Consider the following 22,583-nt stretch of genomic DNA (forward strand, 5'->3'; position numbering starts at 1 on the left):
AAGCGATATCTCGTTCCTCGAGCACACGAGCAGGCGGCTCCGACGTTGGGGAAGGGGCGCAGCACGCTACAGAATACAGCGAATATTCAAAGCCGTCCATTTGCCTTGGAGCTTCACATTTCTCGGTGACGGTTTAACCGATAGTTAGAAAAAGATGTCCAGCGTCAATTGGAAGCCTTTTGTTTATGGAGGACTCGCTTCCGTGACGGCGGAATGTGGTGAGTGACGTGTGAGGAACCCTGGCGGAGGCCGAGATGCGGGGCTCTCCGGTTCGGTGATGTTTGGACGGGCTAACAAGAACCCACGACGCGGTCTGTGTTCCAGGCACATTCCCCATCGATCTAGCTAAGACGCGTCTTCAGGTTCAGGGTCAAGTGGGCGACAGTAAATACCGAGAGATCCGGTACCGAGGGATGTTGCACGCTATTGCCAGGATCGCACGAGAGGAGGGGGTCCGGGCACTGTATTCGGGGTAAGTATCATTTACTTCCGTTTTGTGTTTATATTGGGGTTTTTTTTACCCCTTTACACCTGTCAGTAGTGCCCCTTGTTTGATTTGTTTTTGTAAATGTTCTCAAGAGAACTTCATGTTCTCATCCCCACTCACTCCCCTCCCCTCCCCTTTGCGTCTGCGGTTAGCCATGCATCTGTCAAATGTATTTTGGACAAGTGTTCCCTTGTACCAGTGAGAGCTCCACATGTTTCCACCACAGGAAATCTCAATGTGATTTTTACAGAATAGCTCCTGCCATGCTGCGCCAGGCATCCTATGGGACCATTAAAATCGGCACGTACCAGAGCTTCAAGAGATTATTGGTAGAAAGGCCGGAGGGTGAGGCACACTTTCTGTCTGTCATTGTACAGGCTTGATTTACAAGCATGCATACTGCATAGTTAAAGTCTCATTTCATCAAACGCCTCCCACTCAGATATCTGAGAATGTCCTGTAAAAATTCTAAACAACACAATTCTTTAAAAAAAAACCTAAACATTAGGTCTCTATATTGTTGTGCTAATGTTTTAGGCATACATACACCCAGTTCATGTGGAAGGAACTTGAGTCCTTGCAATGACATGCTGCAGTGAGGAAGTTGCACAGGTCTCATGACCAATTGTCTCTCAGCTGGGAGCAAATTATGTCACGCTGATACAATGACAAGATTCTTATTGGCGTGCTTCAATTGGCCAGGGAGCGTAAAGATTTAACTCTGTTGAAATTGAAGTCTTGGGAGTCTTTTTGATTTGCCCTGCTGTGATGTTTACTAGTAAGCTTGAATTGGCAGTACCAAAAACAACCACAAAAACCCATATAAGGATTTAAAAAAATCTGTTTCAAAATGAGGCAATTGAACTTGATACCTCTTTTCACATGTTGTTTTCGAATCTGGCTCTGAAGTCGGGCGCTGATTTTTTTTTTTTCTACTTCCATTTTTGAGCCTCAATTGGAAACGGATAAATGCTCTAGAAAATTTGAAGGATACAAGTGAGACATTTTTCCAGATATTACTGTTGAAAAATGGCTTTTCAGAGGATGATAACAAAAACTGTCGTAATCGCTCTTTATGTGATGACTTTTCATGATACAACTACTGACTGTAGAGACCTATTATTTTGGATGTTTCCTTTCAACAAGTGGATCTCCATACCAGATTTTATTTTTGAAGAAATTCTGTGATGGTCAGGTGGGAAGAAATTTGATGAAACGACACAGAATGACCTTATTACAGGCTTCAGGGCCAAAGGAGCCAGCTGTTGAAACAGGCGAATAAACTCGGAGCGGTCAAAGCCTGCTCAGGCATCAAATCAATCTCCTTTCTCTCGTTACTTCAGATGAGACGATGTTGACTAATGTGCTGTGCGGCATTCTTGCTGGAGTCATCTCTTCCTCCATCGCCAACCCCACTGATGTGCTGAAGGTAGATAAAGGCTCAAATTTGGATTGTTTTGTCATGCTGGGAAACAATAGTTCATCTGTGAAAGACTTGGGCTCACGGTTCAAGTCCCTCTGTAGACCAATGGTAAAATGGTAACTCATTGCTACCAAGCACGGTTTGCGCACCCCTTTCAAACTGCCAAGTCTCCTTTGCATGATGTGTTTTCTCAAAGCAAATATACACTCCAATAACTTTTTTTATTTTATTACCCCTCTTGCTTCGGGTTAGCTAGCGCAAGCGCGCTCGGCCAAGCGCCCCATGTGGCACATATTCCGGTGCTGCAACGGGTGTCATAGTACCACCCAGCCCTCGCCGGTGGCTTATTAATAGACTGTGTTCTACAAGGCTTTATTTACTCTTCTGTAAATGATATGGGTGCAGGAATATGACCTAACCCACTCGCTAAACCACCACAGAATGAACGTCTTTGCCATGGGTTAACAGATAATGTTGATATGCATGGCAACAGCTTTGGAGCACAGTTACTGCCTGTTGATCTGTTTTAAATTTCACCTCCAAGGACTATTTGTCACACCTGGGCAGCTGGGGTTCCAAATGATGCCATTTGATTTCACTCAAATATAACTTAAGTCGCAACATTTAATTTTTTATTTTTTATTTTATTTTTTGCACATTCCTTCTCAGATCCGCATGCAAGCCCAAGGAAGGATGATCCAAGGAAGTATGATGGGCAACTTCATCAACATCTATCAGCAGGAAGGGACCAGGGGACTTTGGAAGGTACAGCATACTTGAAAATGCTTTCTTTGGAACGATTCCCCACTTTTTGCTTGTGTGGCATCTAACAATCTCACAAGTTGCATCAAATAGCTTTAGAGACTTTTTTTTGGGGGGGGGGGGGTAGCTGTAAATATTCCGGGCGTTGTGGTCGTCATCTCCTGGAAACTTGGGATATTCAGCCTTGCCTTTTTTTGTCAGGGTGTCTCTCTCACTGCTCAGCGGGCAGCCATTGTGGTCGGAGTGGAGCTGCCTGTCTATGACATCACCAAGAAGCATCTGATCCGGTCTGGTCACATGGGCGACAATGTGTACACGCATTTCTTGTGAGTGAGAGCTGAGGGGGAAAAAAAACCCCAGCTGGCCTCAGCCTTACCCTTGATGTTTAGCACAAACAGGAAATTGCACAGCTGCACACTTGAATTCTTTGAAGGTGCAACAAGATAAAAGAGCAGACGTGTGTTTCCAGGCCATTACGCTGAGCTCAAGTGCTGAGCGAACACTCTGATTCTTTTTTGATGGTCTCACTCAACAGAGTTGCAATTCCACCACATGCACCCTTCATTGCTCAATCTGTTCTGGTTAGGCCACAAAACGCTGATTGGTCTTTGGGCTACTTGAGTAGAGAAAATTGCCAGGGGGCACATTTAAAATGTACAGAACAGAATCATAGAACTCCGAGCAAGACGGCACTTTGACATCTTGAACTTTGCGGCGTGCAGGTCCAGCTTCGTATGTGGCCTGGCCGGGGCGTTGGCCTCCAATCCGGTGGACGTAGTCCGGACGCGGATGATGAATCAGAAAGGAAGAGCTTTGTACCGGGGAACACTCGACTGTATACTGCAGGTCAGTCGATCTGCACTCAACAAAATGATCAATGCAGCAATTGTGTTTTTGCCATTTACATCCAGGACTTTGTACAGAAATGGTGTAGCGGATGAAGATGCTTGATTATCGCGCAGGTGTGCCATCGGCTGGCTCCAAATCAAAAGGCCACGACAAAATGTTCTGATTGTTTTCGAAAGTGGAAGCATTTGGCATTTGCCGCAAATCCCCTCTTCCGCGTGACATTCTTGAGGGCTGCAATGTAAGGCCATTACGTGATGTGAAAGTGATTCATTTAAATCGACACCAACCGGAGGCTTGTTATGCTGCGATTTGTACAAGGATCGCGGACTCAAAAAGCCACCCGGCTCCCCGTTGTCGATAGCACTTGTCCTCATGATGGTCATTGCTGGAGGCTATCCCAACTGAGTGGCCGGTCAATTGCAGGACACAAACAGAAAAGCATTCAACACCTGTGGGGAATTTGGGGTCCTCAATAAAACCTGACATGCATGTTTTTGTTATGTGGGAGGAAGCTGGAGTACCTTGAGGGGGGGCGGGGGGAGGAAAGCGCGAGGATAGCTTCACTCGGGAGCTGAGATTCAAACCCAGAAACCTCTCACCCGTGGGCCAGGCACACTCACCACATATTCCACCGCCATGACCCGCTCGAAAAACGAGAATCGACGGGTAGGCGGACCGGCTACATGAGACAAAAGAATGCTTGAATGCTTGAAATGGCGCAAGTGCACATTTTAAAGTTAAATCGATACTGGTGATGAAAGGTATAGTCTGTCTCTTTTTTTACTCCACATAATTGTCGATTGAGGACAAATATCTCGCAGTGATGTTAAATATTTAGCTCAAACCTTGATAACACCAATTTGCCTGCTAAAAAGCACCCAGAGGACTGTTGAATAATGATGACGACGTAACAAGCCCGAGTGTGTGTTCAACCTGTTTTTCCAGACGTGGCGCTCGGAGGGTTTCGCGGCCCTCTACAAGGGCTTCTTCCCCAACTGGCTGCGTCTGGGCCCGTGGAACATCATCGTATCCTTTCAACATCTCATTAGTGCTGCACTCGCACACTGTGTGTCTTACGTGACGCAATGTCTTTTGGAGCCGGAGAAATGGTCTGGAAAAAAAGCTTTTATGTGCAGTAGAACCTCAAAGTTTTACCAAAGTCGTTTTCTCCCCAGTCCCCACAGAGCATTTTCAACAGGGGAAAATGGCACTCTATAAAATTGAACTTTATAAAAACAATCGAGTAATGACACTGAGGTCATAGTGACCAACCAGGCCGAAAACTTGAATGACATTAGAGAAGCAATGACGAAAAGGGAGGTTTTTGTGCAGATGTCGAATAAGACCCGCCTCCTTCCTTCACTCCACGTCCAGTTCTTCCTCACGTACGAGCAGCTCAAGAAGATCAACATCTGAGCGGTGGAACCGGGAGTGATGATGAGCACTACTTGAGAGACGAAAGGGTCTCGCCAGTCGGGATTGGGACGGCTCCCCGATAGAACCGCTGGTGGGGTGAACAGGGATTGATGGAGACCCTTGGTTGCGGTGAGAAAGCGTTACATGTGTGAGTGCGCGTTTGCGCGGGCTCTGGGTTTCAGGCCTGCTGCCGTGGAGACGGCTAGACCTTTTGCACGTACTTGAATCTGATATTTTCGGTCATCCAAATGCTTCGTCAAGCCAAACGTTTCTTTTAACTCGGCTGAGAGATTCATGGACACCCCCCCCCCCTCCCCCAAAGATGCCACGGTGGCCTCTCTGTTCATTCGTTTTTGTACGAGGCTTGTTTTACAGGTCTCTCCAATTCAAAGTGGTCTCTAAATTGAGTGCCTTCGATTTTGCCAATAGGGACAATGTTGCACAAGTTAGAAAGCAGCTGACAATCACTGCAATCATTCCTTTCTTCAACAGAGAGTTTGTTGCAGTTTCTCAACAGACTTCACAGAAGGTCTTATGTCCTTTTTTTTTTTTAAATAATTCTCAAACGAGTCAAAGCCAAGAAGACGTTGCTATGTATTGTAATAAGTTATTTAAAAGCAACCTGAAGCTGTAAAGGTCATTTCTGTGAACACAAATGTGAACGAGCTGATGATGAGTCAGCTACGAGGACCTTGTATATTTTCATTTTATATTCGGGCTTGGATTTTGTCATTGGTTTCCAGCTTATTTGCACTACTACTGCTGCACGCGATGCCTGTTACTGTCAAGTCAAACTTTATGCACGATGCTTCCATTTGAGTGGGTGATTTGTATTTTTCTGGCTTTTTTTGTCCGGGTCGCCAAATAACAGGCAGATGTACCTTTTTTAATATTGCTCCATGTGTGAAATAAAATGAGGGGCGTGACGGAAGGGGGAAAGTACCTAGCTGTTGTTTTTCTCTTCTTTCACCACAGCGCGGCGCTGCGCAGCTATATTCAGCTTCTGACCCAGATGACTGCGGTCTGTGGAACCTTGTTCAACCCCCCCAGTTCTCAGACGTTGTACAGTTGTTGCTGAGAGATTGCCCGGCTTCGATCAAACACGGGCATACCAGAAAACATCAGCCTATGAATTATTCAGGGCAGTCTAACATGTAATTGTTCTTGTTTCGCGGGGTAAATTCCCAGTTTCCCCCCCATCAGGGCTGTTTAGATGCTGACAGCTCTAGGGAGCGCAGTGGGAAACGTTGGAGGCAATGCTGCGTTGTTTTTATCCGCCTTGCATCTTTATTTTGGGAAAGTCACGATGGGACTTATTGTGAAAACTTCAAGTCAGCCACCATAAGTTGCACTTTTGTATTGCTTCTAGATTCCTGAGTTTACCTGACTTATGAGCTGGAATTTTCCCACGGCCCGAGCCATCCACAAATCCAGCTCACATCTTTATTCAATCAGGGAACACAATCGGCGCATGCCAGAAAGGCTGGTCGATGACAGGGGAACGCAAGCATGGCCTAGTGGACAGGATTTGGCCCCTCCTCGACACTTTGGCGCCATGGCCTGGCATTAAGGCACAGACGCGGCTTCTACAAGTTTGGCCGTGAGGGATTCTGGCTGTCATAGGCATGCTGCATTATGGGTATTTATTTGTTGGTGCAGGGGCTTGGCGCTATTGTGTTCCAAGGATCAGAGTGAGCTTTTGTCAGAGGCGTAAGGCCTCGCTCTGCTCCCGCATCTCCTTTTCTCCCTTTTCATGAAGTGACAGCACAGAGGAATACGTGCTCAAACAAATGGGATTGGAGACAGGTTAGCTTCCGTTGCTCTGAATGGAGCGACTGTGGTGTTGGTGGCACAACACTGAAAAATATCTTGATCTCAGCACTGCTCATGATTGCAGCACTTTTTTAGTCCACACAGCCTGATCCGCTGCAGTTAAAGTGATTTTATCTGGGCTCCAAATGGGAGTTTTAGACCGTATTGGAAAGGTCTTATTTTTTACGCTGGTCATCAGTTTTTGTTGATTAAAAAAAAAAAACATTTCTGAATAAACAACTGGCCCACCAACTCGTGGTCGACCTACATTTACCCAGCGCTGGAAGAGGAGGAAGTGGACCCCGGGGAGAGAGGATCACAAGGATGAGCCGTTGGTAATGCCGCTCCCATTGTTCCGTCAAGACAGAAATGGGCCAACACAGTGAATGTTAAAATGAGATAATGTGCAAGGAGATTTTTGTGCTTTGTTCTGTCAGTGATGCAAGTTGCATCCTTTGGGGTGGGGTGGGGGGGGGGTTAAAAATGCAGAAACAGTGTCATATCTGACTCCATATTGGTGAAACCCACATTAAGATTTGTCAAAGTGTGCGTTGATACATTGTCTACATTGGGAATGCCGCCATGTTGTCCTTGGAGTGCTTGAAAAGCGACCATATTAGAACCGATTTTTAAATTCGCTCAGAAACTTGATGGATTGAACCGCCATGAGAATGCCTTCATTCCAAAAGTATTTTTGTTTTGTGTGTGTGCGTGATGCCTCCCGAGAAAGGGACCGGTGGTGATGACAAAGTCGTGTGATGTAAATCATAACGCGAGAAACAGAGCTGATTGTCAGTATTGTTTGCGCAGCGATGTCAAATTAAGTTTGGTCGCGAGCCACATTGAAGTTATGCATTCACTTTGTTGCTGTTCTGACTGTGAATAATGCCCAAGTCTATTAGCGCCTCATCATCTTATTACATACGCTACATACGCATCCGAGTCCCGAGGTCAGAGGTCAACGAAAATACCTTGTTTAGCTGTTCAGTTTATGATTATTTTTTAAGGAGGCTGCTTGCGTTTTTTATTTTTCGCTTATGCAGCTCAAGGAGTCACCCCAGCGGCGTAAGCTGGCAAATGACAAAGTCGCACGTCCCTCCATGCGGTAGCCAACTCTCTGTAAGAGGATTAGGGCCAATGAAGAAAAATTAAAAAACAAGGTTAACAAGATTCTCATTTTTATCTCAGAATTCCGACTTGATTCTCAGAATGCTGACTTTAAAGTCATAAAATGCCAATTAGAGGACACACTTTGGTCGAAAACCGCACAATGGTCTAATTATTTTCAATGTTTTTCATCTTTGTCTTTTTTTTTTGTCCAGCTCTGTTTCAAGAGATTTGTTTGTTTGTTTTTGTTTTGTTTTTAATCATTCTGTTGAACCACAAATCAAAAGTGATGTCTGATTTCCATTGGTTCATTTTCATACCTTTAAAAAAAGAAAAAGTTAAGTATTAGTTTGAACAGATTGAAATGTTTCCTGTGACCACTGTGGGCTTTTCTTTCACTAACAGAGTGGTACTAACAATTTTGTCCACGTGTTTCAACCAGCAAGTAGGAAGACACACAATCGAGTACAATCTAACTCTTCTTCCTCAGTCAGCCAAGAGTCACATGTCTTCTGGAAGCATGACTTCAAATGTCATGGCAATCTGCTGAGGGAACAAATCTTGCCTTATTGCTGCATAGGTGAGAGTCTGTTTTTTAAAATGTTCTATAATCACCGTATTTTATTCCCAACCAGTCCCATCTGACACAAACTGGAAAAACAAAATCTTTAAATGAATCCGACGATTGTTCAAGCCCATGTCGATGAATTACTTATGTGACTTTTTTTTTTGTACAGTACACAGCAAAAAAGAAGTCATGTGAAACTGAAGACATCGCCTGTGGTGCAACAATAATAATGGTGAGTAGTAAGATAGTTGAAAATGTGCTCTCTTGTCTTGTAAATAAATAAATGAGGGGCTGGGGGACGGATATGTCTTTAAGACATCTGAGTGTCCAGCGACAAAGAGCCTCCTCTTCATCCTGCTCTTAAAAGGCCATTCATTCACACACAGACACATCCAAACTCAGAAAGTGATGGACTTGTTTATTCTTCAAAAGCGAGTCACACAATTGTGCCCAAAGAGCCCAGCTGTTTGTCGCCTCCGTCAAAACACATGCACCAGCACATGGTGACATGCTGGGAATATTTAAATGGTCATATTTGAATTGTTGGTATTTTGAACAAATGAACCGATGTGCCGAAAAAAAACACGTGCGCCCCTCTTTAGCACAAGATGGTTTTAATTTACACAGACATGCGGGCGTGTCGATTTGCTCCCATCAAGGACCGAAGATGAAGAGCCGTCATGAGAAGCGTACAATTGAAGCCGATCCAAAATTTCAATGCCATTTGTGATGCAATTTCAAGGTTTTGCTACTTACTGATAAAACGGTACACGCTTTAGCACCTCCCTATCTCGTTGACTTAGTTACACCGTACGTTTCGTGAAACTATCCCAGCTGTCTTCCGGGCAGCCGGCGAGGTACGCCCTGAACCGGTTGCCAGCCAAATGGGTCATCTGGGTCAGGAAATGACTGAATCAATGTTCTGGTTCATGCTGCGCGCAGTTCCTTCAGATTAGACTCGACAGCGGAACCACCGGCCAACATGTTTGTATGTTGGACGTTGACACTGTGGATTATATTTCCATCTTCTAAAAGGGGTTCCAATTGTCACGCCTCTCTGCGTGGCATGCTCAACAGACATGAAAAGTATGTAAATGTTGATTAACATGAAAACAGGCCGTCTTCCCAACCAAAAGTCACATTCACCATGTCGATCTCCTTAAATTGACTATGGGAGCAGCTCAAAACTCCAACATGGCCACAATAGTTTATGCCGTGACATAGATAATTTGTAAGGTTTCACGGCCAGCCGTGACAAAATTCAAAACTTTTTTTTTTTTTTTTTGTGGAACGAACAGTCTCAGCTGCAACGAGCGCCGCAGACAAACGCGCTCTTTTGGCTGCATCCTCGCTGCTGTTCACATGACAGGTGATAACATCGCTGGTAGATTTCTGCAGCGACCGCATGTTGAAAGCAAATCATAGCGTTCTTTCATTTGGAAATGCAAAATGAAATCTTATTTTTTTAAATACCCCTTCGAGGCAATTTGAGGGGAAGCAAAATTCACCAAGGGAATCTTTGTATCGGTCAATGGAAGCGGGGTGGGAGATGGATGTTGTCCGCCAACATATACTGATTTGTATTTGATTTCTATTCTTCGACAGGCAAAGGGATTGGGGCGCAGCGGCCAGGAAGTGGACGGGCCATTCGGGAAACTCTCGAAATTCCAGATGGCCGCCACGCCTCTGGATTCGTTGGATTGATCTGTCTGCTGCCATTGGGGATTCGTGTGCAGTTTGCAACATGTTCAAATTGGCCAACCCTCTTTCATCAATTTTAGGTATGACGGTTTTTTTTTTTTCCGAACACCGTTGCCTCAAAGTTCGACTTCGGCTGTAATGCAGGGTTTTTCCCCAAGCCAATTCTTGCTGGCTGATATCAAATTTCAACAAGATGTTGTGAAATCAAACGCACTTGAATGCCAGACTGTTTTTCCTGATGAAGCGAAGAAAAGGCATGTTCTATGCTTAAACACAGTCAAAAGAATTTGCGGTTGACTGATTTGAAGAAATTACAATAACACATCACTGTGAAAACTGATTTGGGCCCCAAAAAATCAGAGGAAGCCAAAAAGGAAAATGTGTCTTGCGTCACAGCCCGTGCATCTGTTGAACATATGGGAAGCATTGTGAAAATGATGTCATGTCATTTTTGACACCACTTTATCTTGTACAAAGTAAGCATTGGCATTTCGCTGACAGCTGACGGAAACGCGCGACGCGTGTCTCGCGTGTTAGTCCGCCGGTCTGAATATAGTTGCCGGGGTTGCGTCGAGCGGACTGATCTCCTTCTTTTAATTGTCCATTCCTAGCTCCTCCCGCCTCTGTTTACACGCTAGCACGTCCCATCAGAAATTCCATCAAGGAGGGAGGAGGTAGAAATGTTTTGGGCTCGTGGAGCGATGGCTCGTTGATGTCGTCCTTTGACGGATACGTCTGCTGAAGATGACGTCACGTCATTCACGTGTGTCCCAAAAGCACCGATTCAATTAAAGTCAATTATTGGGCTAAAGAGTAATCTTATTCATCTGCAGAGAGTTGTTGTCTCAATGGGGATCACCGCAGTCCCTTGCATTATTTGCCACTGATTTGATGGCAGGCTTGGGACAGGCTGGGAGTCGAACGCGCGCCATCTGCACTCAAGGGCATTTAAATGTTGAGCCTCTAGTCTGCATTCTGTCGGGGCATATCTTGTCCTCATTATCTCAGCAGATGAAAAAAACAAACAACAACAACATGGAGATGGTTAGGGGGCGGAAGAGATCATCGGGCCCAGACATAAACCGGGGCTGAAAAGAATCACATGCGTCACATACGCACCCCGATTGTGAGAAGTTTCAGATGCGAAGGGACGCCTAAAGGAAACCAGAATATGTAAAAATCTGTTTCAAGTTTCACTGGCTAATTATGAAATGGCCAAATGACTTGTGAGCAGAACAGTCACCAGTGTTGTTATTTACAAAGCATATTGCTTCAAAATGTTTTAATGAGTGTTTTAGCAACAAATAAGCACATTAGTGGGCACTGCAAGTGGAGCAATGCGAGAATCAAGACGCCCAGTCATCTTGACTGCGGGCAGTCTATGCAGCCTCAATTCGATGTCAAGTCAGCCGCCGCGAGGATTGCTCCCAACTTCAAAATAAAAGCCGAGTGAGGCATTGAGATCCACGTACAGTCCGACTTTGAAGGCTTCTGTGACAAAGTCGGCCCTCGCGGCATGCCCGCGTAGCGTCTGAACAACCGTCGCCGCCCACACAATTGTACATTGAGAAGCGGTGATGTTAAAACTCTTGGTACTATTTGCTCACAACAGAATTGGATCTGGGATTGATCATTTTTGGCAGTTGATTCTAAACAGAGCTAGATTTGGCGAGCACTGATTGCCTCCCTGGCCAGCTTGGCACTGCATTTTCCTCCACGGACCACTCGACCCGACTCTTACCCCCTCTTGCCATTCGCTTTTGGATCCACTGCTTGCCTTAACACAAAATCAAGACAGAAAAAAAAATGTTTTGGAAGTATGGACAGTCAACCTTTTCAACGGGGGCTGAATTTGGTGGAGATGAAAGGGCAAAAGCAATTGAAGAGGCTGAGCGCACCAAAATGAAATCATGGAAGCGCTCATCGAGTGATCCTAATTTTATGGCTCGGAAATAAAATGTCAACTCATTATTCCTGCGGGCCAAAAGCCAACTGCCCTCTAGTGACCCTTTGTGACGACGACACACGCGTCTTCCATGTATTGCGTATTAGTGCTGGGGGCGAATTCTTTCAAGTTGGTCCTGCTGCGACCCCATAAAGCTCGGACGGTGTGCTGTGTGCCACTGTGTTGACACTGAAAGCCGAAACAAGATCAGCCTTTGTCTAGTTACAATCCGTTAAGTCACTGATATTAGGGAAAAGAAGGGGGGGGGGGGCGGCTCAGTCATGTTGAATGTTGACTCTTTTCTCTTAAACCATGAAGGCATATATGTTCGATGTCATCCACTTGAGTTGCTCTTTTACTATACGTCCCAATTTTTTTATGCGTGTTGTTTAACGAGACCCCATGAAAGAAAGAAAGTGCTTCTACTCGCTCTGTAGGGCAAAGGTCTGAATTAATGGAGGGTGTTTAATGGCCGCCGGGCCGGAGGCCAGCTCATCAACTCAAATCTAAGAGCACATGCTGAAATCACGATGTTTCACTGAAGGGTTGAACTGGTAATGTGAATCATCTGTGGCGGTTCCAAGATTCGTCAACGGGGACAAAAAGGCTTTTGACCAAACATCAAATCGCAGAGTGAATATTGTGGGATGAGTTTGGTCTCTGGTTTACTGCTCCGTTACGCTAGACAACTCCTGATCAAAGGTTTGTTTGGGTAATCATGCTCACCAAAGAAGTTTTGCAAGCAAGAGCAGACCAAAAGCTCTCCAAGGAGATGTCAAAGACAAACGCTTGATTTTGCCTATTGCTGCCCAGGGTGACCCAAGCAGTGACAAACAAAGAGGAACAAGCCACAAAGTAGGAAAAATATCGAGAAATACGACATATCTTTGCTGGCGTAGTTGCTGCAAATCATTCTAAAAGTGTCAAATCCAAGTTTACACACACCTTGGAATTTGAAGTATTCTGCATCCACAGCGAAGTACGGTGCTGGCAGCAACGTTCCTCCCCCCCCCCCCCCCCCCCCCCCCTCAGCTGGAACTTTTGTGAAAATAGAAGGATTTATGAATTGTTCCAAACACCCGTCCATTGTGAGGCATTATCCTGCTGAAAATAAGACAGAAGTCAGAGCTCAGAGCAAGATCCAATTCAAAGTCCGTGAGGTGCCCTGAGGAGATTTGAGACGGGGAGACGCCTTCACCGTCTGCCAAAGACGGCAAATTAAGTCAAGAGGTGCCTTACTGACATGCTCAAAAACTCAAATGGAAAGCGAGAATTCTTGTTTTCTTTCATGAGATTTTCATCCTTTACCCTTTACATACTTGTTTGTGATACAAGAGCGTGTCTTGTGTAACTGTCTGATGCTGTGGTAGCGCTCCCAATCACACCTCGGGACAATTTCGAGTGTTCTATGAAACCGCCGTGCATGTTTTTGGAATTTGGGAGGAAATTTGGGGAATTTGGGGGCTTTCGCAAAAAATTACAAAAATCCTTGCAATTGAATCAAAACATCTTTGATTTTTGATGATGCCCTTTTCCTTTGAAAATAATTTGTGAACATCCTGTTGGCCTTCCCCTGTCTACACCCCCCCCCCCACCCCCACGCCTCCCTTCGATCAAACAAGGAGTGGTTGAGGGGCAGGGATCCAAGCGGCTGACTGAACACACAGAGACTCAGCCAGTACCGGACAGAAGAGGATGAGACGGCTTCTGGGGAACAGCTACGGAGCTTAACTTGGGACTGTCGTCCCCCAGAGAGGCGAGGCGCTGTTGGAGATGAGCGGGCGGTCGCTTCAGGAACGTCCTCCCTCCAATTTGGAAATCTATCGCTGGCTGTAAGAGGCTCGGGATGAAGAGCTGAGAAACACATCTTCTGGATCATTTCTACTTCAGCGAGGAGCAACGTAAGTCAGAGTTTTGATCTTGGGCACCAAGGGGTATGCCAAATGTATATATATATATTTTTTGTCTTGTGTTTTTGTTTTTTAACCTGTCCTATTCACCTGCTTGGTCATGCAGTGTGGCATTTGTACGGCTTTTGATGTTTTTCTGTTCGACAGAGAAGTTTAAGGTACTCTCTTATGGTATTGTGTATATTGGTGGTATTGTGATCAATATTGGAATGGCGGTGGGACAGTGCAAGGTTTTTTTTGTTTTTTTTTTTGGAGAAAATAGCGCAAAAACAAAACAACACAGCAACAGAAGATTTGTAGGAAATATAAGTGCTGTAACCTTACCACTCAAATTCTTATCTATGGGGGAAAGTCAGTGCCACGCCCTGTAATAAAAAAAAAAAACACGCACAACTAGTAGCAAACATGACAACATGGGACAGGACAGGACAGGACAGTGTAGCGAACCAGCCGGTGCTGCCTAAAAACCTGTCGGGACTTTTGAGCACAAATGACAGGACAGTCCAGGCAGTTAACAAAATCAAAAGTGTTGTGTCACTTTGAGTTGCCCCCACATCCCGCAACAGTCGATTAACACCATCACACATGAGCGCTTGTCTTTCACTGTACAGACTTTCGGACCCAAATCTAAGGCAGCTGACTTAAGTCGAACCACGAAAACTTTTTTTTTCCACTTTAGCGATGCAATGAAATAACTATACTGTAATCACACTCCAAAAATAATGTGGGCGGCATGGCGGATGAGCGGTTAGCACATCCGCCTCACATTGCAGAGGTACGGGGTTTGATTCCAGCCCTCCTGCGTGGAGTTTGCATGTTCTCCCCGTGCCTGCGTGGCTTTTCCCCGGGTATTCTGGTTTCCTCCCACCTTCCAAAAATGTGCATGGCAGGCTAATGGAAGACTCAAAATTGTTTCTCGGTGTGATTGTGAGTATGAATGGTTTGTTTGTCTTTGTGTGCCCTGCAATTGGCTGGCAACCAGTTGAGGGCGTCCGCCGCCTACTGTCCGAAGACGGCCGGGATAGACTTCGGCACGCCCGCGACCCTCGTGAGGATAAAGAGCTTCCACATTATGCTTGATCAACAAATAATGTTAATATTTTAGTCGTTGCCAGTGATGTTAATTTAGGGCAGCCGTGGGTAGGGGGAAAAAAAAATAAAACAAACTTACACATGGTGGCGGTCTGATTCGTGTGCCAGTAGTTGTGTGACAATGTTTTTGTCCCGTTATTGCAAAAAGAGGCTTTTCTAGCTCCGCTGTTTCTCTGTCTCTTAACTGTCTGGAAAAAGAAATACTTGACTTTTACATCCAGTCTATAAACCATTTTTCAGTTTGTTCAATGACAGTCTAGTGCAGTGTTCTAGTGACCGTTCTCTGTCACGTTTAGGCACTTTCAAAGAGGAGCGAGTCAAGTTTGAAATCAAACGTCAGGATGAAGACGACCTTTTCCTATTTGAGCTTAATCCTTCTGGGCCTTCATTTCCTGACGGCCAGCGGGCAGCTGGAACCCAAAAAACCACGACCCCTTGAGCCCCTGACCGCTACACAAAGACGCGGGCTCGTCGAGCGGGACGTGCGGGGTCCGCTGAGGCCCAACATCACCATGCCGCGCCGACGTATGCCCCCCATGTGCAGCGCGCCCACGGAAATTCGAGACACGTTCAAGTACATCAACACGGTCGTGTCCTGCCTGGTGTTTGTTGTGGGCATCATCGGCAACTCCACACTCTTAAGGATCATCTATAAGAATAAATGCATGCGCAACGGGCCAAACATCCTCATCGCCAGCCTGGCGCTCGGCGACCTGCTGCACATCATCATCGGCATTCCCATCAACGTTTACAAGGTGAGCCTTAAGGTCAACTCCAATTGGAACCCAAACCCGAAGGGGCGGAGATTTCGCATAGCTTCATGATATTTCCGCCGGTTCCTGAGCCCCATCATTTCCCATTGTCTCTTGCACGTTATGAGGTGAATGTTTTGAATATTTGCGAGGGCGTGCGTGTGCGAAAATGTCAGCGTTTCCATGGGGAACTGTTTACTTAACTGAAGGGCTAATAAGGTTGTGAAAACAATATCGGAGGGCGGAGGGAGTGGGGGGGCGGGTCCATTCCAGTTGCGCAGTGGTGTCACAGGGTTTGTGTGTACCTTTACAGAATTTTTACAGAAGGGCTTTGATGTCGGATGAAAACACCCCTGAATTTTCCAGATGATTGTTTTTTTTTTGTCCACTGAAACCTTCCCGCATGCCTTTTCCGAACGGCATGCCTGAAGCTGGGGGAAAAGAAAAACAAGAAAAAAAAACAACAACGTAGGGCCAGAGAATTTGCTTCCCCTCCCTCCCATGGTTGAACTCATGACTTTTGAACTTTCTCCCTCCAGCTCCTCGCGGAGGATTGGCCTTTTGGGGTGGCTCTGTGTAAGCTGGTGCCATTTGTCCAGAAAGCCTCGGTGGGGATCACGGTGCTCAGTCTGTGTGCACTCAGCATTGACAGGCAAGCGCATCTTTCAAGAATGTTCGTCCCTTTGGTCCTGTTTCTCATGTCGGCCTGGTAAAATTGCACCTCGGACTCCCCTACAAATGTCTGCAAAGCCGTGATGATTTATTAACTCATTCAGTGCCAGCCAATTCTCGACCAAGTCTGAAAAGACGTTTAAAAACGTCTTTGGGAGTGAATGAGTTCACTGGATTTGGCAATTTTTATATAGACACTTAAAAGCCAAATCGTAGTTTTAATAGCAGGTTAACATCGCAGTCAACATGTTTCATGTCATCGTCAGATTGCAAAACGTTTCCGACTCACCCTTTGAAATGAGAGCCAATTAGCTTCGCTCAGCAAAAAAAAAAGAAAAAGCAGAGCTCTCAACTCACGGTATTTAAAATACGCTTTTGCAACAGCTGCGGCTGTCAGTCCAGCTCAATTAAAACCGCAGGTCTCGAGAGTGGATCCAGACATCACTTCCACAAGTTGTTTTTGCTGAACTCCCGTGATTGATCCCTCAGATATCGCGCCGTGACCTCATGGAGCCGAATCAAAGGGATCGGCGTTCCGAAGTGGATGGCGATCGAAATTGCACTCATCTGGCTGTTATCCATCATCCTGGCTGTGCCTGAGGCAGTCGCTTTTGACATGATCACGATGGACTACAAAGGAGATCGCTTGAGGATCTGTTTATTGCACCCCATGCAGAAAACAGACTTTATGAGGGTAAGACTCAAGACGCAGCTCTCGTGTGCGCGCGCACGGGACTGCATACGTTGCGAGACGCGGCGCGTGTATCATCGAATCACCCGAGTTAAGCGCACGATTGGTGATACGTTTCCAGGTTATACGGCCAAGGTTGAAAAGATTTCACAGGAATTTGAAAAACTGTATCGGAGGAGCAATCATGTTGATTTCTGGCCCGAAATACGGTGCTCTGCAAATCCAAGTTCACGTCCTCTAAAAAGAAAAACGCGGTCGTAAAATGTATTTCTTGCGTCTTTGGGCCGATAGATTGCAGAGATGGGGGAGTGCGGATTTGAGCCGCGAAAGTTATTCCTGGCAGCGGATGTTCTTTCAAAATACGTGGCTGATGATCCGTTTGGTTTTTCCCAGTTCTATAAATCGGTGAAGGACTGGTGGCTGTTCAGCGCCTATTTCTGTCTGCCGTTGGCCTGCACTGCCATTTTTTACACGCTGATGACCTGCGAGATGCTGCGGAAGAAGAACGGCGTCCAAATCGCCCTCAGTGACCACCTCAAACAGGTTTGCCTTCATCTTGTATCCATTTGAAGCCAACGGAGGGTGGCCTCCAGTGATAGGCACGTTGATTTATAGAATTGGCTGGATTGGATTTCACTGGAATGCAACCGGCAGATCGCTGCGCTGTAAATTCCCTCGAGCAGCAATAGTGTGGTCGTTGCAACAACGGCATGGAAACGTTTTTTACCGTTCAAGTAAAAAGGTGAAGAACTCTCATTAAGAAAAAAAATTGCTCTTAGGGGTTTGCCATCAAAATGTTTGTTTTCAGTTCCTGAATGGGAGGGAGGGGCAGGGACACACAATGAGCCAAATAACACTTCATTCAAAAGTGGAAACACCCCAAAAAATGTCTCCTCTTAAAAATAAACAAACAAACAAATAAATAAAACCCGGGCGGCCCGGTAGTCCAGTGGTTAGCACGTCGGCTTCACAGTGCAGAGGTACCGGGTTCGATTCCAGCTCCGGCCTCCCTGTGTGGAGTTTGCATGTTCTCCCCGGGCCTGCGTGGGTTTTCTCCGGGTGCTCCGGTTTCCTCCCACATTCCAAAAACATGCGTGGCAGGCTGATTGAACGCTCTAAATTGTCCCTAAGTGTGAGTGTGAGTGCGAATGGTTGTTCGTTTCTGTGTGCCCTGCGATTGGCTGGCAACCGATTCAGGGTGTCCCCCGCCTACTGCCCGGAGACAGCTGGGATAGGCTCCAGCACCCCCCGCGACCCTAGTGAGGATCAAGCGGCTCGGAAGATGAATGAATGAATGAATGAATAAATAAAAATCATTTAAAAATAAACTTCAATGCGTCCCAACATTATAATCAATGTAATTTATAATAATGAATGTAATTAACTTTGCTCAAAGAAGACCAAATCTGTTCTTTGTGATCAAGAATTCATCATGGGACTTTTGCGTCAAAAAGTGCAGCATACCCTCCACTTTCTTTGTTGTTGTTTGTTTTCATGTTATCGGGTGCAGCGACGGGAGGTTGCCAAGACCGTCTTCTGTCTGGTTCTGGTCTTCGCTCTGTGCTGGCTCCCTCTCCACCTCAGCCGAATTCTAAAACTCACCATTTATGACGAGAAAGATCCAAACCGCTGCGAACTGCTGAGGTACGTGACAATAAAATTTCAAAACTCACCTGCGGGAGACATGACAGACAACTCTGCGTTTTGCAGTTTCTTTCTAGTCTTGGACTATATTGGCATCAACATGGCATCTGCCAACTCCTGCATCAACCCGATTGCCCTTTACTTGGTCAGCCAGCGATTTAAAAATTGCTTCAGGGTAAGTCTAAGATTCATCACAATGTTTGCGTCGAGCAGTGACAGGCGGTGGATATTAAAAGTCCATCCACGCCTGTTCAAATGCCAACGTTTTTGTGATTAGAAAAAAAGTACACAGCATGACAAAATCTCCAAAAAACAAGGGCAACTTTTTTGGGGGGGCCTTAAATCCAAAAGTTACTTTAACACCGACAAAACACCACCGCCTTAAAAGTGGTGGAGGGAATTAGGAATAGTGCCAAATCGAAATCAGTGTGAGCACAAAACCTCCAGGCTTTTCAGACGAGGAAAAAAAACAAATCTGGAATTGCCCCGGAAAGTCCCCTTTTACATGAGTTTGGTGAATTCTGAACACAGCCACGTCGCTGTTCACCATAAGAGGGTGTGCAGACTTGTGCAACCAATTCCTTTCACTTGTTTGTTTTTACTTCCCCCCTCGAAAGGTTTCGAATCTACACAGTGGATTCAATCGAGTTGTACATATTATAGATATCATTCGTATTGAAAAAATGTATAGATATTACAAAAGCCTTGAATTTGAACATGGGTGTGTAGACTTTTTATATCCACCGTACGTGAAGAAACTAAATGATGCGACATATGAGAAAGTATCTTAAGTGACTGCATGTTTTAAATTCGTCCTTTTCTTACCACCCGACTTCACCGCAGTCCTGCCTGTGCTGCTGGTGCCTACCGGCAGAGATGTTGATGATGGATGAGAAGCAGTCGTGCATGAAGCTGAAGGTCACGGAAAGAGCATCCGACCAGAGCAACTCTCGAATCACCAACAAGTCGACTACGGCCTGAATATTGTAAGCTACTCCTGAGAAAGGAACGAAACGTGAGGTCAAAAGAATGACAAGGTTTGTACAATCGAGGGAGGCGGAGGCTCATCTCCAAAATCATAGGAGGTCTTGAACTCAACACCTGTGATGAGGTGAAAATTAGGATCGCTCCAACCAAGTCTAAGTCGCGTTTCATTGCGTGTATGAAATCACAGCGCGGTTTCTCTGTTTCATTGACTCGCTGATAAAAAAATTTAAAAAAAATAAAAAACAATGATGCTGGGGCACAGCGTCAATCTCCTGTATGGACATGGACATGGTCTGTTTCTGCTTCCGCCACGCTGAAAACTGAGTGCGCCTCTCTCCTGCGCTAAACTTAAAACGGAATGGCCGGGAAGCAAGTCAGCCGCATTCACTCCCACGAAAGTAGCCAAAGAATGACATCCCCACGCGTACACCGAATTCCACCACGCTTTGCCCCAGACGTGCATGTTGTTTCTTTCCAACTTCTGACTGCACTGCTGATGCGCCACGACAGTGCGAAGACCATCCAGCTGTTTTGTTACGCTGTTCGATATTTGAGCCAACAATATTTGAGGATTTCACGTTTCGTTCTTGTTTTTATCACAATCTGCCCAATTTACCTTCAATGTACAGCATAGGATGCGCTAAGAGTATATACTGTATGTATAATATATATGTATGTATATATATATTATGTGTGTGTGCGTGTGTATGCAAAGTAAGTCTGTTGCTCGGTCGTAATCACTGACGACTGTCCATAAATGTTTTAGTGTTGCCTGTTATTGTGGTCGAACGCGTATGATTGACTTAAGTGTGAAGGCGGGCGGCATCATATGACGGGAAAGCTAACACAAGAGCTGTATTGTGATTGTATTTTCTTCTCACTTCCCAACTACACCCGAAAACACGCACACATGAAGCTTTGACCTGGGAAAGTTGCTGCAGGCTAAATCCCGTGTCACGCATGACACATTAGCGGCCAGAGAGCCAAAGAAGATCTCTGTCCTGTGATCACTCAGCCACCCCTCCTCCACAACACTCGCTCTTTCTTCTTTGTCTTCTTTCCGCCCGTTTTTTCCCCCCCGCCCATTTGTGTCTTTTACCTTTCCAGGTCCTCGACCCCCCCCCCCCCCCCCCCCGGTTTACATTCTTTGGCGTTCATTTCTCGCTTTTTCCATTCCTTCGGTATGAGGACTCTGGTTAGGTTCGCACAACTGTTGAGTTTCATTATCAGGTCAAAGCCTCTATTCTCAGAGATTCAGTATCTAATGTACAAAATAAATCTTCAAGACTTAAATGCTTTGGCTTGGGAGTATAGTCTTGTTACCTGTATATATAATAAAGGATCTGCCTATGGTGGCGGGGGTGTCACTCATATTTCATGGACCACTTATGGACTGATTAGATGTCAAGTGGGCCCGAGCAGTAAAATCACACAATAGTTGATATCATTCATTCATTCATTCATCTTCCGAGCCGCTTGATCCTCACTAGGGTCGCGGGGGGTGCTGGAGCAAACCCAGCTGTCTCCGGGCAGTAGGCGGGGGACATCCTGAATCGGTTGCCAGCCAATCGCAGGGCACACAGAAACGAACAACCATCCGCACTCACACTCACACCTAGGGACAATTTTGGAGTGTTCAATCAGCCTGCCACGCATGTTTTTGGAATGTGGGAGGAAACCGGAGCACCCGGAGAAAACCCACGCAGGCCGGGGGAGAACATGCAAACTCCACACAGGGAGGCCGGAGCTGGAATCGAACCCCGTACCTCTGCACTGTGAAGCCGACGTGCTAACCACTGGACTACTGGGCCGCATAGTTGATATCGATACACTTTTTTTTTTTAAGTACACGTTTTTACAAAACATTCAAGGGGAAGTCGAGTCAAAATATTCTTTGCATTGCAACATTATGTTCTATGCGTCCTCGTTCGTCGAAACGTGGCCGTCTGATGAATATTGCGTTTGTGGAAGATGAAGCAGCAAAATCAATTTGTGATCCATCTCAAGCGGCGGCCATTTTGCCACTTGTCATCGCGGTGCCTTGGGGCTCAGGTCACGAGCAATCGGAGCTCCCCGATACGGTTAAAAATGGGTCAATTTTTGGGGATGATTGGAAAGAACATGTTTGACTTGACTTCCCCTTGAAAGACCACCTCAGATTTACAATTTGCTGCGGTGTCTCATGACCATGTGCAGATTGTATAGAACAGCTCAACACTTTCAATCACAGGTATGTTGAGATGAAAACTATATTACCATGTACCTCCGATAAGGAAACGGAGCAATGTTGTCGAGTTATCTGGTGTTCCCATCTTTGCGTGTCTCGTCTTCTATTCGCCAAAACAGCATGCCAGCAAATCCCCCTCTGGTTAATAGTCAAACAAGTCGCCGTGTTAGCGACGGATGTGACATTGCATCGTTGCCTGGGCCTTCCCTTGGACTCACCACTTCCTATGTGTTACTTTCCCATTTTGATTGTTATTGGAAAAAAACGTATGCTTTGCATTCCACAATAGACCAGAATCCAGTGCGAGCAGTTTCAACGTCTTTCAGTGACGGTACGTCACGGCTCTACTTCCTGCAGGCTAAGGAGGAGTAAGTATGTCTGCGTGCTTCGCTGCCTTGGCGTCTCGTGCCGACCGAAAGGTCCCGCGAGCTATTATAAGCGTGCTAAACTTCAAAACAACCAGTGCAACCAAAATGCGTTTTTTAAATATATAAACATTGCATTCTTTTCTCTGCTATGATTCCTAGGTTTCATTCAC

The 22,583-nt window shown here is 45.8% G+C and overlaps 2 protein-coding genes across 3 annotated transcripts; both read left to right on the forward strand.

The window, feature by feature from the left end:
* Positions 1 to 8,408, forward strand: LOC127615802 (kidney mitochondrial carrier protein 1). 2 transcript variants are annotated; one of them, XR_007966957.1, is made up of 10 exons: positions 1 to 218; positions 325 to 472; positions 738 to 832; positions 1,831 to 1,916; positions 2,580 to 2,675; positions 2,874 to 2,998; positions 3,395 to 3,518; positions 4,467 to 4,547; positions 4,896 to 5,066; positions 8,262 to 8,408. XR_007966957.1 is itself a non-coding variant. In XM_052087114.1 (9 exons), the coding sequence occupies exons 1-9, from the start codon at positions 155 to 157 to the stop codon at positions 4,935 to 4,937; spliced, it is 861 nt and encodes a 286-aa protein (XP_051943074.1). In that variant the 5' UTR covers positions 1 to 154; the 3' UTR covers positions 4,938 to 5,879. The 2 variants fall into 2 exon arrangements, 1 of the variants encoding a protein (XP_051943074.1); XM_052087114.1 differs by lacking the exon at positions 8,262 to 8,408 and having other exon boundaries at positions 4,896 to 5,879.
* A 5,414-nt stretch (positions 8,409 to 13,822) lies between these two features.
* Positions 13,823 to 21,173, forward strand: ednrba (endothelin receptor Ba). The gene is made up of 8 exons (XM_052087113.1): positions 13,823 to 13,971; positions 15,369 to 15,827; positions 16,364 to 16,476; positions 16,986 to 17,190; positions 17,581 to 17,730; positions 18,698 to 18,831; positions 18,898 to 19,006; positions 19,675 to 21,173. The coding sequence occupies exons 2-8, from the start codon at positions 15,414 to 15,416 to the stop codon at positions 19,810 to 19,812; spliced, it is 1,263 nt and encodes a 420-aa protein (XP_051943073.1). The 5' UTR covers positions 13,823 to 13,971; positions 15,369 to 15,413; the 3' UTR covers positions 19,813 to 21,173.
* The last annotated feature ends 1,410 nt before the right edge of the window (positions 21,174 to 22,583 follow it).

This window comes from Hippocampus zosterae, chromosome 15 (genome assembly GCF_025434085.1).
Source record: "Hippocampus zosterae strain Florida chromosome 15, ASM2543408v3, whole genome shotgun sequence".
Lineage (NCBI taxonomy): Eukaryota > Metazoa > Chordata > Actinopteri > Syngnathiformes > Syngnathidae > Hippocampus > Hippocampus zosterae.